Here is a 16,823-nt window from a genome sequence, read left to right on the forward strand (position 1 = left end):
AAGTTCATTGCAATTTTCAAGGCTTAGCAACGCGATCAAGAATTAAACTTTACAAGTTGCGAGACTGTATTTGTTTTCGACGCGAATTTTCGTTTTCAAAATGTTTATTTATTATTTATAATCTGCGTCGCTATGAAGTATGAATCGAACTCTGATAAAAGGGCCTAGATAACTCTCGAAGAATGATGGTTAATTTTTGATTCCTTTGTTTTTGAGGTAATTACGATTTTTCTTTTAAATTCTAGACTAGACTAGACAAGGTAATTGTGTGTCGCGTTGTTACTTAACAGCTAGGCTTAGAAAGAAGGCTATCGAAGCCAATATCAACTTAGATTATATCAAGCAAGTTGAGCAACTTGTCTTCAATGCCAAAGGCCCACCGGAAAAGGGGGGACAACCAGGGGGGAAGGGTCGTTCATTTGATGTTATCATTAATTTATTAGATTGAATTGTTCAGACGGGATGTAATTATTACTTAGGAGATTGTTTTGTTTACCCCTACAACTTTCACTGTTATGTTTGAGCCCAAAACAGAGAAACATAGGAGAAACAAACAACTTAATTGTTTCCCACTATTCCAAGTAATTAATGCTCTTAATTAATACAGGCACTCTATTATTATAATAGAGTAAATAAGATGTCACTAGGGCTCTGAACTCGGGAATCAAAATGTTCTTTAGATATTTATTTGCCTTATCATCATTATTATCATTTATGATAAAAAAAAAGTTACGGTTTATTGCATGACAGGGCATGAAAAAGTATATCTTAGCTGTTTCCAAGTTGAATATATCTACACGGGGATGTAATTGTTATTGTTCGTTTTTTTTTTCTGTTCTAGTTCAGTGCTCATACTTTGTGAAGTTAATTGTACTGAGAATTTATAATTGCTTCACATTTATCAATTATTACAGTTAATTATATAGACTAATGGCACCCCATGTTATTTCCCCATAGAGCTTAATACAGTCGAAGGCAGAGGGCTGCCATTACCCTATACTGGTTAACCTTCAGGGAATGTCTATAGAGATCGGTTTTGTTGCGTTTTTTTCACACTTTCTAGGTGGTTATTTTTGAGTTATTATGGCTCAGATAATTCGTCAAGTTAGTCAGTTGATGATGATGTCATTGTGGAGGAGAAAATCTATGTTGTTGGCAGTCGTGATGTGCACCGCTGTTGTTATTATCTGTTTGCAATATTCTTCGGTCATTGGTCAGTCCGACAGCACTTTCCAAAATCAGCAACAAAAAATGAACAAAAGGAAGAACCTACCTTTAGGTATGGAGGGCCCAGATCAGAGTAGTTCCCCTCACAAAGCGCTTCTACCAAGGCGAAATCTCTCCGCAATAGGCATGCCAGCCAATAGTCCTCTTGATTCTGATGGAAACAGAGTTGGAAGAGGATACGCTGAAATCAGAAATCAAAGAGAAAATGTTCAAAGTGGTGGAAATGGAAATAGAAGAATTCCAGACCCGATTATACCAAATGCTGAACCATTGGATAATAATAGAGGAGAAGGCAATGCTGTTAATAGGTATAAGATCTGTTTGTAATTAAGACTAATCATTCTAAATCCATGGATTAAATTGACTGTAAACGCCCCTGATATAATGTTACAGCCAATTATTTAGAAGACAAGGAGGTTATGGCAACAATCACAATAATGGCAATGGATGGGGTCGTTTGCAACAACCACCCGAACAACAGCAAGCTTGGCAACAACAAGCCATTGTCAATCGTCAATCAGGGTCAACATTCATCCCACCTATTAGGCTGGTGCATTTTGACTTGAAAGGAGCTCCACCCAAAGTCTCCTACTATAAACAAATCTTCCCATTGTTGAAGAAGGCGGGAGCCAATGGAATTCTACTAGAATATGAAGACATGTTCCCTTATTGGGGACCATTAGCAGAAACCACCGCTGGCAATGCTTACACAAAAGTATATAAAAACAAGCCACGTCAAAAAATTTCTTCTGTATAGGGAGCTAACAACTGGCTAGGGGGAAGAGATAGTCTGACGTCACGCAGCCCCTCTCTGGTTGGCATTTTTGCGCGTAGAATACTGTTTCCAACCGTTAGGGGGGATGAAAATCCAGTAAGAGATAGAAGGGTGTGACGTTTCATTGTCAGAACTGTTAGCTCCCTATTAGCTAGGTGTGGTTGGGGGGGGGGCGTGTTAGTTTCGTATGTGCTGTTGTATTACAGTATTCATGTTTTCTAACTCACTAAGGTAATATTCGAGATGGCTGACCGTTGGTGTATAGTAAGTTCTTACCACTTCTGCTTAAAAAGGTCTTTTCATCTAACATCCACACACAGAGCACATCCACACGCAAAGCACATCCACACACACAGATCATAATCATGAACGCCAGTATGTCTTTCACACTTGTAGCTAAAAACCTATTGCAACTAGATATATATGTTTATATATATACAATGAACGGTCAAGAGAAGTTTTCAACAACAATTGTAACCCAGCCTTTATACATAGTGCCCTTTCCGCCTGAAAATGAATCTCTTGTTTTACCTACCATGCCCGCATTCCCCATCCTCCGCCCGCGCCAACTCAACAAACCCGTCTATAATGAAAGTATTTCTTCTATAAAAGCTTTCCAACAAATCGGATTCGATACAGCTGTCCATCAAATTAAACCTAAGGTTGAGGGTTGTGGCAAGGGGTGCATTCTTTATCTATGCTGGGGACCTTTTCTTAACAAGGCTCCCCGCGAACTTGTTTTACTCCATGATAAGTGGTGAAAACTGCTATAAACTGTACTTACTTTCACATTAGAGCTCCAAGGTGGTGGCTTGTATTTCGTGTAGCCCCGTGGGGGGGGGAGGGGTACTACAAACACTGACACAGAAACACCATCGCTACGGTCTGGTTACATAACCACACCTAGCAAAAATAGGGGATTCGTTGGTTAGTTTGTTTCAGTTTAAAAAAACAAAAACATGGATTTTAAACCTAGGATGACATTGATGAAATTCTGAAGGAGGCTAAAGAAAATGAGTTTGAAGTCATCCCATTGATTCAAACATTTGGCCATTTGGAGTACGCTCTAAAACTAGAAAAATACCGTAAATTGAGAGAAGTTGATGACTTTCCCCAAGCCATTTGTCCATCGAAGAATGATTCCTTCACTTTAATTAAGTCTATCATTGATCAAGTCATCTCATTTCACCCTAATATTAAATGGATACACGTTGGATGTGATGAAGTTTATCATCTTGGATATTGCAGCAAGTAAGAATAAATACTAATTTCCATACCTTTTTTTATCAGCGAAGGGGTAGATTGCACTGCTCTTCATTCATTAACATTCGCGGTGTAATACTTTGGTGTTTGGTTTTGTTTTGGTTGCATTTGCCTTAGTTTCATTGCCACCACCTGCAAGAATTATTATTCATAACCTAATTTGCATTAATTTGGTTTGACACACTTAATGCCTGTTAATAGTAACCCATTGAAGTACTTTTAACCTTGTAAAGCATTCCAGCATTCTTTAATTTTGGCTCAAGCTTATGGAAGATTGTAAACTTTGTTATTTAGTTTACTTTGTAGTTATTGTAGCAATCATTTATGACGCGTAACCTGTTATTAGAGTACGGAGCTTTTAAGTATTTACTTGTCCCTCTTTGTAAGACATTCCCATTGTTGTTTTTCAATCAAAGATGTATGCAGCAAGATAGAGAAAATCTGTTCTTGAACCACGTGGCGCGCGTGGCCAAGTACGTCAAAGAACGCCACAACGTCATCCCCATCATTTGGGATGATATGTTGCGCCAAATTCCTTCCGATAAGTTGAAACACTACAAATTAGGTTCATTGGTGGAACCCATGATATGGACCTACGTTAAAGATATATACCGTTTCATACCTTACAATATATGGCTGACCTATAGCGAAGTATTTCCACACGTCTGGGGCGCTAGCGCTTACAAGGGGGCTTTCGGGGAAACTCTGACGGTTCCCAATGTTCGAATGCATCTCGAGAATCACGAAGCTTGGTTGGAAGTTATGGGGGAACAACAAAAGAGGTTCCAGTCGGTCAGAGGGTTAGCCCTAACTGGTTGGCAACGTTACGATCATTTTGGAGCCCTTTGCGAATTGCTTCCGTCTGGAATACCATCGTTGTTCGTTAATCTCATTACCGTCACTTCGGGAGCTTACAGCCAAAGCGTTTTTGCGAAATTCAACGAAATTCTCCAATGCACGTCGCGATCTAGGACGCCCGTGGATTTTGAGAATGACCCTTATTTGTGGCAAAAGGCTTCGGGCTGTTTTTTCCCGGGATCGGGAGTTTTTCGAATGACGCAACATCATTCCGACGCCATTAAAAGGATCAATGATTACCTGTACGACGTTACTATTCACAAAGCTTGGCTAACGGAATACAATGTACGAAGAAACATGACCAGCCCCATGAGAGTTGATGAAGGATTGACGGATTACTCTTCCAACTATTACCCCTTGACCTCTTTGATTCGAACGGCGAGAGATTCATTAAGAGAAGTCTATGACGAATATACCGTGGCGGAATGGATCGAACAAAATATCTACCCTTATATTTCAAAGATGGAAAAACTTTGGAGGGACGGTACCGAGTTGAAGAAAGCTAAAACATGGCCGAAAAGGCCATTACCGCCTTTAGAGGATCTCAAACGATTTCAAGTTGGTGATTTAAACGCCCAGAAGACTGAGGATCAACTGAAGTGATGATTTTTTTCCTTTTTATTTAATTAAGTTTAGAAATGTTTTAACTATAATTACCCCCTCCCTCCCCCGGTCTTTTTTTTTGTTTTTTGTTGTTATTTACAAGTACTACAAAGCTCAGATTTACAACCAATCATGAAAAACCAACAAATTTCTCATTTTTTTTATATATATATTACTCACTTCTTACTAGAGTGTCTTTTTTGACAAAGTTATCGTTAATTGCGCTACCATAAGGACTAACTAATCACGATATATAAAAAGGCCTATTTTACGTTTAGGCCAATAATCCCTTTGTTATGTATAGTACACAGAGTTTAGAGACACACACTATTAAATAATCTCTTCTTGGATAAACAATAACCATAATGGACTAGTATAAAATTACGAAGGAAGGTAAGTGTCACAAACCGGTTAACGCAGCAACGCGCGCCTAAATTTTCCCAGCACTAGAAAAATTTAACGCAGCAACGCGCGCCTAAATTTTCCCAGCACTAGAAAAACAAACGAACTTTGCGGGAATACCAAAAAAAGCTGGATTCTTTGGTACCCTAGTCTCATTAATTTCTCGTAAAATGTGTTATATAGGAGCATAATACAATAAGATCTCTGTTCTAGATCTCTCTCCCTATGTAATATTATAAAAAAAAGTACGAAACGAAACAAAAAATGCTCTTAATGAAGTTTCAACATAATTTTTTTAGACTTCGGTGCTTAGTTTAGTTTAGATTAGAACTTTAGACAAAGGGGAAAAAAAAAAAGAAATCCAGTACCAAAGATAGATAGTGATATGTATATTTTTGAAGTTTACGATCGCAAGAAACTTTTTCTGACTCTCTTTCTCTCTCTCTCTTTCTCTTTCTATCTCTTTGTTTTAATTTTAATTATTATTAATGATAATTCATTAACTATTGTAATATAATTGTGCGTTTAGCATTGATCTTTAATCGTGATGAAAAAACGGGGCTACTATTCTCAAATTACGCTTTGTTTTTTGTTTTGTTTCTTTCAAATCTTACTATTATTATTATTATTATTATTATTATTATCATTAAACGCGTCACTGATACGACAGACAGGCTTTGGTAAACGACAATGCATGATCACAATTTATGAAATGTTACAACAACGTATTTACAAAAATTTTGGAACTTAATCGTGATTTTATTTATTTTTTTTTTTTTCGGCACAATTTCACGTATGTTTAGTCTTCGTTATTGTTTAGAAATCGCGATGACGTTGTGGTAGGGTTTCTTAAACCTTAGCTAAGCCTAAAGAAGGAGAATGGCGGCAGCTTATTGCGTCACAATATAAATAAACTAAAGTTATTTATTTGGTAGTTTTAGAATTGTTTTGGTTAATTTTTTCATTTTGAATAATTAATATCACAATCAAAATTAAGGGGGTAAAATTATGGAATATTTAAATTATTAATTACTATTAGAGATAAAATTTAAACTAAAATAAAAAAAAATGGAACAATTTTGTAAATATATTTTAAACAACTTTTTTAAAATGTACAGGGTGATCACTTGTCCTATTTCTTCTTCTTCTATGTTTTCTCGTAATTTCTTGATAATAACAATATTTTTCCTATATTTTAACTCAATTAGGAATAATTTTCATTTAGATGATTGCCTATTTAATTTTCTTCAAAATTTTGCGGAAATTTATTCAAATTTTTACCGAAAATTCTAAAGACCTATATTTGCGTATTTTGAATTTTCAGTGATCACCCTGTTATTAGACTAGGAAATTTTGTAGACTAATATTATCGTGTAATATGTTTATAAGAAAAACATAAACAACCAAACAAACCACTTTGAGTAACATGTAATAATATTAATTAAGAGAAAACAAAAAAAAAAGGTAACGTGATGATAAAGAATTACGTTAATGTCAATTTTGTCAAACCAAAAAAAAAAAGAAAATAACAAAGCCCATCTAAAACAAAATGAATTTTTCCAGTAATTTAGGCAAACATTAAAAGAAAAGTTTAGTATTCATTTAGAACTAAACTTTTTGTAAAAACAAATAATGAACTCTTTAAAAAATAAGCTCCATTTAAAATCTTTAATGTTTTACGATAACATTTTTTATAGAAGCTTTAGACGTAAATTTTGGTTTTTTTTTTTTTTTTTGGAAAATTTGCCACTAATTCACCTTGTAAGATCAAGAAGTAATATCTAGTTTAATAGGGAGAAGGTATAAGATGCGTAAGCATTCGCGCGTGATAGTCCCAGTCCCCCTTTCAAAATACAACGGGGGACGTAAAAGGAGGCCGGGATATTTCGCCTCTCCTCAGTCGGAAAATGGTACGTAATTTTCGTCATTCGCGTCGCGTTGACGTGAGTTTTCAAGAACCACTGAGATGCTGGTTGTAATTTAGAGGCGGGGATTAACTCCGGACCTACGTTTGGACTGGCGAATTTATACCTTCTCCCTAATAAACTAGATATCGCTTCTTGGTAAGATTAACCATTCGTTATTTTTTAGAAATTATTTGGGATAAGTACAACAGTGTTTTTGTGCCTTTTTGAAAGAATAACAATTACCACCAAATTAACGTACGAGGTTAAGCATACGATATATTTAATTGTCCATCACTTACAAATAATAATTTTAATTATATATTTAATTCAAAAGAACCTAAAATAACGAATTTTAGGAAACACGTCGATCACTATATATAGTTTTGTGGTAATTTTTTTCTTCGTTGTTTTGTTCTTTCACTAATACGCTTTAAAAATTACATAACCTGTAAAATATTATATAAAAATTCGCCCCCTGCCCCCCTCAAAATAAAATATAATTAAAGAATAAGCTATATAAACATTACATTCTATGAATGTGTACAATCCCCCTATGAATCCTCCTTACATATTGGCATACGTTAGGATATAAGCACTATCTATGTCTGTTTGTCTATTAATTAAATAAATAAAAAATACCGCTGTAGTTGCTTAGCTGGAAGATAAAGATAATCACCGCCTTTTTTTCAATATTTTGGCAAACGAAATTAAGTGTATGATGATTTTGAGCTCGAATGTTTAAAGTAAACTATCTCCATATATAATAATTGCCGGAGATTGTTAATTAAACTCTATGGGCTTTTTTGTAAACCGCGATGTTTCTAAAGCTTCGTATACTTTCATTTGCCAAAATACTGAAGAAAAGGATTGAAAATAGAACATAATATTGTATAAAACAATAATAAAAAAAAAAATTGGTGTTGTGCGTCAGTGAAAACAAACAAACAAATATTAAATTAAAGCAAAGGCATTTCTCGATCTTTAGGAAAAAAAAAACAATTTATTCTTTTGATTGAATAAAAAACAAACGAAACAAAACAATACAACCAAATATATTACCTAAAAGAAATGATAATTTTCGCAAGAAACACTACGTATTTATGGAATGTGAAGATGCATGGTTAATTTTATTTATTTATTTTTATGTTTTAGTTATATTATAACTTTTGGCAAGCTCGAATTAGAAGACATTTTATTCTTCTTCTGGAAATTTGTATAAAACTGAGGAATGAGACTCAAAGTTGAGTGGAATCTCATGTCCAACTTCTCTGGCACCTAATATTGCTGCTCCTAGAGCTGAAGAGGTTGTTAGCCTTAGAAGCGAAAATTTTGTGAGGCAAGAGCCCAACCCAGCATGAAAACCTAATAAAGGTATTATTTATCGACGTGTTAAACCATTTTGTTACATAAAGAAAGTAGTTTTAGCAATATAACATTTTACCATCTTTTAGTAATGGCCAACTTTTAAACACCGAACCGACACAAACTATGGATAGTCCCTCCTTTTTCTCCATTAACGACTACAAAATACGACGTAAGTTAATTTCTTTTTAATTAACATAATGTTAATTAGAATTTACTCTTAACTTTATTTGTGCTGGGAATCAAAGCTTTAACGTATTTCCCCAAAGCTTCTCCAGCTTCGTAAAAGAAATGTTTCGCTAAAGGATCATTTTTTTGTACCGCGACTAAAAGGGTGTTGGGAGAGGGGGGGGGGTTTAACATAATTATAATATTTATTAAGATATTTAACGGTAGGGGAGTGGATTGCATACCATTGGCTAACGTTTCGCATAACCTTGCAAAAATGGTTTTACTAAAGTTAGTGTAACAGTGCTCTAGCAAACCAAACTTGTCCTTCAACTACAGATTAAAGAAAAAAAAAATGTAAATGGAATTTATTACTTAGTTAAAACTGGTTTATCGTGGCAGGATCTTAAAAAAATGTATATTTGGATTGGATTGAATGAAAGGAGTAATAGGGGAGAATGAGAATGAGGGTTTTGTTAGTTTGACACCTAAAAAAAGCATATGTTTTTAATTTACTTGGAAGTGATCTAGTATCGCTTGTTTGACGCAATCTATAGGATAAGGCGCCACTTGATAGTTATCTTCTGTATCGAAAACGGCCTTGCAAGCGCGTAGAGATATCCACATTGCTTTAAAATAGCAAATAATTTTAGATTATTAAGTAATATTAATTTTTGACGGGACTTTGAAGATAAATATTATAATTTTTTTTTTAATCTGACCGGATGCTTCATCCCCTAGTAAGTGACCCCATCCTCCGCAACGTTTCGATGTCCCATCAGGATTAATAAGTAAAGAATTGGAGCCAGTTCCCGCGATTAAAACCAGACCCCCTGTCAAATGATATATATGTATTTTTTTATTAGTTTTTCTTTAAATGAGCCACAGTTATTTTTTTTTTATCTTTATACCATGTGGGTCAGCGGTTATAACTGATCCTACAGTATCACTGGCAACTGCGCAGGCTTTACTATCTTTAGGATAGGATTTTAAATATTCTTCTTTGAAGTGACGATTACCCTCCTCTTGCTCACACCCACTTAGACAAAAACCCTAGTTTGAAAATCTCGCGTCAGTTTTTTAAAGTAAATATGTATCAGCATACGTTTATAAGATATGTTCCCATAAGTATGACGCTACATATATATCGTAATGCTAGACATTGAGAGCTAGTTCAAGAATGACAAGTGAGAATTGACTACACGCGGTTTTGCAGTCCATATTGTCTATACTAAGCCTTTGACAGCGCCTCACCAGGCGTCGCTTTACGAGTATCTATGATCTACGTCACTGCGTGACAAGCTCCAGTTTGTAACCAGTGACAAACTTATGGTGAACATATCTTATGAACTTATGATATCGGGGGGGGGGGTATATGTTGTACCAAACTTTCTAGTTGCACATTTTCAGGTAGTTTAGCGTCTACCTTGGCCTTTTTTATCATATTGTGTAGACTTTTTTGGCATTCTTCCAGTCCTAAAAGCTGGAATTATCAGTTTTAAGATTTAATATTTATATATGGGTTTATGGGTGTGCTATATCTTAATCATTTCCCCGTTTTATGTGATAAAGTATAATGATGAGATTTTTTTTAATTACCAAATAATTGGCACTAGCTCCTTCCACCAAACATAGTACTTTTCCATTTTGATCTACAAAAACTAATTTTGAATAAGACGCCCCCCTGAAAAAAAAATTATGAAAATTATTGTTGTTGTATGCGTAGTTTTTAGACTAAAAGGGTTGATACCATTTACACCAGGTCAGGCTACTTGGTATTGCACTTTAAGTGTCCGTCAAGTACTCTAGATCCTGGTGTAAATGGTATCAACCCTCCTAGTCTGAAACCGTGTATATGCTAATTTTTAATTGATAAAACACATGTACTATAAAACCAATTTTCTGAAGTTCAAAATACATTTTTATACACTTCAATTACACCAAAACAATATAGCTTACCCTTCGATTCCCCCATAAATTTTAACGTTTTCTTGATCCATTTCTTCAATTTTTATAAAAAATTTAACTAATAAACAATTTTAATAATTTATATTGATTAAAAAACAATAAAATGTGCGTAATTTAAAATTTCCTAGCGATAAATAGTCTTGAGCGGCCGCGATTTCGAAACGAAAACTGTACGTCTTTGACGTTTTTGCCTTCTACAGCCTCCCCATTGGGAGACAAACTGAGTGAAGCCACGAGATTTTCTAATACGATTTTCTAATATACGATTGAGTAATTTGCATATTAAAGTTCCCCTTTCCCGCGTAGCTTCCGCCATCTCTTTGGCGGCTTTGCCGTTTTTCAAGGTCATTAGTCTCACGCTGTTTTCCATTTAACAAAGTGGAGTGAGAACAAAAGCTCCTTTATAATTGCATTAAATATATCTCTATCTCCTTTAATACTGCTCCATGGTGGCAGATTGTTAGCATCCAATCGAAAACTGCATTAATTTGGCAGACGATTTTGACAGTTTAAATTAGATTCGTAATTAAGCACGTGGGACACGGGTGCCGGTTAAGTTAGTTAACCTAATTTATAAAGAAAATGTCCAATTTGTTTGCGAAAATGCGAGTTATTCATCAAATTCTTCGTTTTAAATCAACTAAAATGTGTAACAAACCGTTGAAAATTATCTATCCAAATGAAAGTCAGTCCCATGCAGAGCCTAATCTTGCAATTAAAGAGGAATTGTTGGCGGAACGCAAAATATTACGCAATGCGAAAAAGAAAACCACAATAATCTCCGACTTTAAAACGCAACCGATTAAGAACATTTTGTCAATGTCGAATAAAATTAGGGAAGAGAACAATGTCATTATATTAGAGGGTAAGCGTCTGATTAAAGATGCTCTACACTGTGGCTTGTCCCTGCAAAATCTTTTCTACGCAAATGAGAGTTATATTGAAGATCCTACAATATCATTACTACCTCAGGATAAAGTAACAATGGTGTCCGAAAAGGAGATGAAAACGTGGTCCCTTTTGAGTACTTGCCCTGGGATTATGGGGATATTTGAGAAACCAACAACCCCTCGTGAAAATGAGGACCCAAATTACCCAGTGACAGTAATTTGTGATAATGTTAGAGACCCTGGTAACATGGGTTCTTTACTAAGATGCGCTTCAGCTGCTGGTTGTAAAAATATCTTGCTTACTAAAGGCTGTGTTGATATTTGGGATAGGAAAGTATTGAGAGCTGCTGCTGGGGCTCATTTTAGACTTAATTGCGAAAACAAATTACTTTGGAGTGATGTAGAGCGTATAGTTGAAAATTTTCATCTTTATTTTGCTGATATCTTTGAAGATAATGATGGGGAAACGAGGAATTGTAATGGAATTAGCTTTTATACTGATGTAGAATTTAGCAAAAGAAAAATGGCTCTAATCATTGGTGGTGAAACTCACGGGGTTAGCGAAGATGCTAAAAAATTAGTTACAAGTAAAGGCGGATTTGGACTTGCAATTCCCATGAAGAACTATGTGAATAGCTTAAACTCCGCAACAGCTTTGGGAATTTTCTTGTTTGAAATTAAACGACAGTTTGAATGTGACGTTTTAAAATAAACCACACCATGTTGTTATTTTGAACTGTCTTTATTATCGAATGATTACTATGATCTCCAAATACTTTCTAGCGAAAAATAATAGTATGTAAAAGATCTATTCAAAAGGATACAATAATCTCATATTTTTAAATTAAGGGGAAGCTCTAAGTAGGGTTTTGTGTTTCATAAAATATAATGCCTTTGGAAAATATAAATCTTTATATAAAAAAAGAAATATCACAACTTCAGTAAATGAAAGAAATTTACTTATATGAATTAGTAAAAGTAGTATTTTAAAGAAAAATTATTAATTGTAACTGAATTCTGCGAAGCATTTAAAATTTAAAATTTGGCACTCCAAGAATCCAATTACTAACAGTTGCAATTCAGAGTATAGTGTAGTTATTTTTTGGGCAAAGTTTAGGATTCAACTTGTCGATTTAATAGGGCCAGTTCTTTAATAGTGTTAACTTTATTTTCAGGATCAATTAGTGGTCTTCTTGGCCATGTGGATGGTTTTGTCAAAAGAATTTCTTTGGCTTTCAATTTCTTCAGCTGAGTTACAATTGGGTCTATGTTAGTCTCGAGCCATTCCCTCGTAGTATAAGTGTCATAAACTTCGGAAAGGGCATTTTCCATATAGGTATAGAGCAAAGTAGTGTTCGTTATCAGATCAGGCAGGTTCTTAGTCCCAATTTCAACATGAGCCGGACTTCCAAACTTCATTCGAACTTGGTAATCCGTCATCCAACCGATGACGTGATTGTTGTTAAGTATATTATTCAAGTTCCATTGAACACTGGCCAAACGTTGAATTCCAGAAAATATTCTCGACCCAGGAAAATTGCATACAATCTCTTCATTCTGCGATACATCCCATGATATTTTAATGGAATTCTTGCAGTCCAGGATGCGTGTGGTTTCATTTATGGTTGCGTTGTTCACTTGTCCTTCTTTTAAGTAGATTAGGTTGACAGCTAGGGAAGGTATGGCGGATGGTAGAAGTTCGCAGAGTACAGCAAAGTGATCGAAACGTTGCCATCCGGTTAATGCAATACCGTGAAAGTTTATTTTATCCTGGTACTCGGATATGACTCGCATCCAAGAACGATGGTTTTCTAGATGGTATTCAATGTTAGTGAAGCTGGATGTTGGTCTAGAGGCTCCCTTAAAGGCGCTAGCTGCCCAGATATTTGGAAATAAGGCTGCGTATTTCTCCCAAATGTCCACCGTAATTACATTCTCTACATCCGGAGTGTATTTCCAAACCATTAGTTCCACGTATTTGTGTATTCCACTCTCTCTTAAGTAGTCTTCGGGGATGGCCCTAAACATATCGTCCCACATTATGGGTTGGATGGAATAAGTTTCTTTGATGTATTTGGCCACTTCCACAACGTGCTGGATGAATAAGGTATCCAAGTCAATTTTCTCAGTCTGCATTCGTTCTTGGCACTTTTCGCAACGTCCTAGATAATAGACTTCGTCAGCTCCAATGTGTATCCATTTCATCAAAGGATGTGCCTTGACTATTTGGTCTATCATTTCGCGTAAGACCTTTGACGTTTCATTTCTGGAAGGGCATATAACTTGAGGATATTCGGGTACCTCCCTTAAATGCATGAATTTAGGTTGTTTCAGAAGAAATTCCAGGTGTCCAAAGGTTTGTATTAGAGGGATTACTAGTAAATCGTTTTCTCTAGCTGCTATTAAAATCTCTTTGATATCATTTTTCGAGTACGCATTGTACGCTTTAAAAATGTCAATATTGCCATAAAAAGGGAACATATCCTCATATTCTATTAGTATCCCCGTAGCTCCCAGTTTGCGTATTATTGGAAAGAAAGTGGAGTAATACTTGACGCTCGGTGGGGCGCCTTTTAAGTCCAGGTGGACTAGTTTGTGCGGTAGTTTCGGAAGATTTTTAACGTTAAAATCCATCAGATTATCGGGTTGATTGGTACTGAGCTGTCTCTTAAGGGTGGTTTCGCGTATTTTGGCATGCACTTCAGCTTCGCGAAGCCGTTGTTTGAGCAAATGTTGAGATGGTTGTGTAATGGAAAGTAGTTCGTTAACATTTTTCATTGGATTGAGATCAAAGGATGAGATTTTCAATGCTTCCTGTTGGGACATTTGTAGTTTGGGAGGTAACGATGTCAATCGGCTGGAATGTAAATTTTGTTGGTTTTGTTGTTCAAATGTCGTGATCTCATTTTCCTTATCCTCTGTGCGTAAAACCTTATATAATGCGAAGAACACGATACCAGAACACAATGTAAAAATTACATAAAATCTAAATTTTGGCATCATTTTGATGTTTGTTCCGGTTGGATTTTGCGTAGCATTTACTTGAAATTATTTAAGAATTACTTGCTAGTTCATATCATAATAATAATGGTTTATTTATTAATTGATAGTTGACAAGCGAATGTAGCGTAGACCGTACAGGGCCGAGAGCGAGACGCAAGTCGCTTATTTAACGCCACCTAGATTTAGAAAATGTAACTGTAAGTAGCGTACTACCGGCTATGCACTACCCTGCTGCCTCAGACGTCACCGTAACGCCTTCGCCTAGTACGGTCCTTGCTAGTACGAGAACGTCAATTCAGTATGAGAACCGCTTGCTTTGATGAAGCAGACGATCTTTTGGTTTTAGTTCAAAACCAGTGTGGGAAATAAGGCACTTTCACAGGCCAATAGCCAGTTTAAAAATTACCTGGGCCAGTTTAAAAATTACCTGGGCCAGTTTAAAAATTAAACGCTTAGGGGTCTACTGGCCCTGGTGGCCACTTAATTAATTCAAAGTTTTCCCCTCAAGATTTTGGATCATTAAATAAATACTATGTTAATCCCTAAAATTGTCTCGTCTTTGCTTCTATGCTGTTTGCTTGCTTGGCCTGAAATGTGTATGTGGGAGCGGGATTATGGGTGGTTTTCGTATGTCTGTCTACGCTCTACACAGTGTAGAATCTGTAGATGAAGTGATTTTTGCAGTTAGCTAAACTCTGCTAAAGCATGGCTAAAGGGAAGATAAACTCTCCGTAGTCTTGTTTGGGTCTGGTCTCTAGGGAAAGGCAGCCTGCTGCCTTTGACTGTATTAGGGTCTATGGGAAGATAACAATGGAGTGTAAACTCCCTCCCTATAGAGTGCTGTCAGAAGCGCCGGTGTGACGTCACCCATGCTGTTTTCCCATAAAGAAAAACGGTAACTGTCATGGCCGCCCATTGCTAAAGGCAGACTCGTGACGTTTAACCTTGGATCTGACGTCACAACTGACAGCACTCTATGGGCCGATTTTTTTAATTTAGCATTACTCAATAAAGACTTATAGTTCTTAATTTAAGACTCCAATATTTTTAAATACCCATAACTATAAAAAGTAACCTACTAAGCCTACGCCCTTGCAAATATTGTCCAGAATAGATAATTTGGCCCTAAATTACGAAAGCCTGATTTTTGAGGCTAAAAGTAGTAGGTGGCACCGTGGCCAGTTTTTTAATTAAAATACCTAGGCTCTACTGGCCACAGGTCCAGTTTTAAAAAAATCCTTATTTCCCACACTGTTCAAAACTTCAAATACTACTAACTGTAGTAGCAAATATACTGTATGATGCCCACTGACTCCCACCGAGCACGGATTACTTTGATTAGATAGAACGATTTATTTCCGTTTTCCAATGAAATGCGATTTTAGGTGTAAAACTACTGTTATAGCATTTTTTCTCCCTTTAAATATTTTCAAAATGGCCGAAGCGCGTGGTCAAATTTGTGTTCCCGGTATATTATTTGCTAATTTAATTATAATTAAACTATTTTTAATTCGAAAGAACCGCTTTAAATTTCTGTATTTTATATAGGACAACGTCTTTGCGAATCAAATGAGCAGCATTATGGCGGGAAAGGAACGTATGTTATGCAAAATTATATCTATGCTAGTGTTGCTGGTGTGCTCAGTGTTAGAAAAGAAGAAAAAATAAATATTGTTGAAGTTCAAAGAGGAAATAAAGAAAATAGAGTACCATTACCGGGAGCAATTGTCACTGTCAAAGTATAATAACAATTAGATTTACACCTAGATAATTGCTGCACATTAATAATTAACACAATGTTTTACAGATTAGTAGCATAAATCTACGTTTTGCAAAATGTTTAATCTTGTGCATAGAATCTACAGTTTTAAAAGAACCATTTAGAGGAGTTATTAGGAAGGAAGATGTTAGAGCTACAAGAAAAGATACTGTTGAAATGTACAGGTGTATGAGACCTGGGGATGTTGTTATTGCAAGAGTTGTATCCTTATGTATATTAAGTTATTAACTTTGTCTTTAGGAACACATTTTTTTTTAGAATATTCCTTAATTATAATTGTGAGCTTTCAATTGGTGATGCTCATTCTTATTATTTAACGACAGCAGAAAATGAATTAGGAGTTGTCATTGCACAAAGTGAAGCTGGTAAGGATTGAGTAAAATAATCTACTTCCTTAGATAATTATTTATCTTTGGTTTTATAATTAAAAAGGTGTAGCAATGGTTCCTATAAGCTGGACAGAAATGCAATGCCCCAAAACACAAATAAGGGAAGAAAGAAAAGTAGCAAGACTCTATACAAATATTGTACCTTCAGAAATATTTTAATAAAGTTTATAAAAAAAATTTTTGGTAATTGTCTCAAAATTATTTTAGTATAAAGAAAATGATTATTTA

General features: G+C 35.5%; 4 protein-coding genes and 1 pseudogene across 5 annotated transcripts; 3 read left to right on the forward strand and 2 right to left on the reverse strand.

Annotated features, from left to right (window-relative positions):
* Window positions 1-1,083: 1,083 nt before the first annotated feature.
* Window positions 1,084-7,681, forward strand: LOC149717558 (hexosaminidase D-like). 2 transcript variants are annotated; one of them, XM_089839699.1, is made up of 5 exons: window positions 1,084-1,279; window positions 1,352-1,535; window positions 1,621-1,942; window positions 2,979-3,253; window positions 3,682-7,681. In XM_089839699.1, exons 1-5 carry the CDS (start codon window positions 1,084-1,086, stop codon window positions 4,724-4,726), a joined length of 2,022 nt encoding a protein of 673 aa, XP_089695825.1. In that variant the 3' UTR covers window positions 4,727-7,681. The 2 variants fall into 2 exon arrangements, with proteins under 2 accessions (XP_089695825.1, XP_089695816.1); XM_089839690.1 differs by having other exon boundaries at window positions 1,084-1,535.
* Window positions 7,682-7,987: 306 nt separating this feature from the next.
* Nagk (N-acetylglucosamine kinase) lies at window positions 7,988-10,704 on the reverse strand. Its single transcript, XM_089839881.1, has 10 exons — window positions 10,525-10,704; window positions 10,165-10,249; window positions 9,950-10,048; window positions 9,477-9,618; window positions 9,288-9,398; window positions 9,082-9,194; window positions 8,811-8,898; window positions 8,623-8,723; window positions 8,477-8,555; window positions 7,988-8,397 (listed from the first exon to the last, which is right to left on the reverse strand). Exons 1-10 carry the CDS (start codon window positions 10,563-10,565, stop codon window positions 8,228-8,230), a joined length of 1,029 nt encoding a protein of 342 aa, XP_089696007.1. The 5' UTR covers window positions 10,566-10,704; the 3' UTR covers window positions 7,988-8,227.
* A 110-nt stretch (window positions 10,705-10,814) lies between these two features.
* On the forward strand, window positions 10,815-12,164 carry LOC149717560 (rRNA methyltransferase 3A, mitochondrial-like). The gene has a single exon (XM_089840040.1). It carries the CDS (start codon window positions 11,116-11,118, stop codon window positions 12,133-12,135), a length of 1,020 nt encoding a protein of 339 aa, XP_089696166.1. The 5' UTR covers window positions 10,815-11,115; the 3' UTR covers window positions 12,136-12,164.
* Window positions 12,147-14,598, reverse strand: LOC149717561 (hexosaminidase D pseudogene; annotated as a pseudogene).
* Window positions 14,599-15,739: 1,141 nt separating this feature from the next.
* On the forward strand, window positions 15,740-16,782 carry Csl4 (exosome component 1 Csl4). Its single transcript, XM_089840043.1, has 5 exons — window positions 15,740-15,894; window positions 15,975-16,165; window positions 16,234-16,407; window positions 16,490-16,571; window positions 16,639-16,782. The coding sequence occupies exons 1-5, from the start codon at window positions 15,795-15,797 to the stop codon at window positions 16,752-16,754; spliced, it is 663 nt and encodes a 220-aa protein (XP_089696169.1). The 5' UTR covers window positions 15,740-15,794; the 3' UTR covers window positions 16,755-16,782.
* The last annotated feature ends 41 nt before the right edge of the window (window positions 16,783-16,823 follow it).

Source organism: Phalangium opilio, unplaced genomic scaffold (assembly GCF_054372755.1).
Source record: "Phalangium opilio isolate 3A_F unplaced genomic scaffold, DU_Popi_V2 ptg000003l_1, whole genome shotgun sequence".
Classification (NCBI taxonomy): domain Eukaryota; kingdom Metazoa; phylum Arthropoda; class Arachnida; order Opiliones; family Phalangiidae; genus Phalangium; species Phalangium opilio.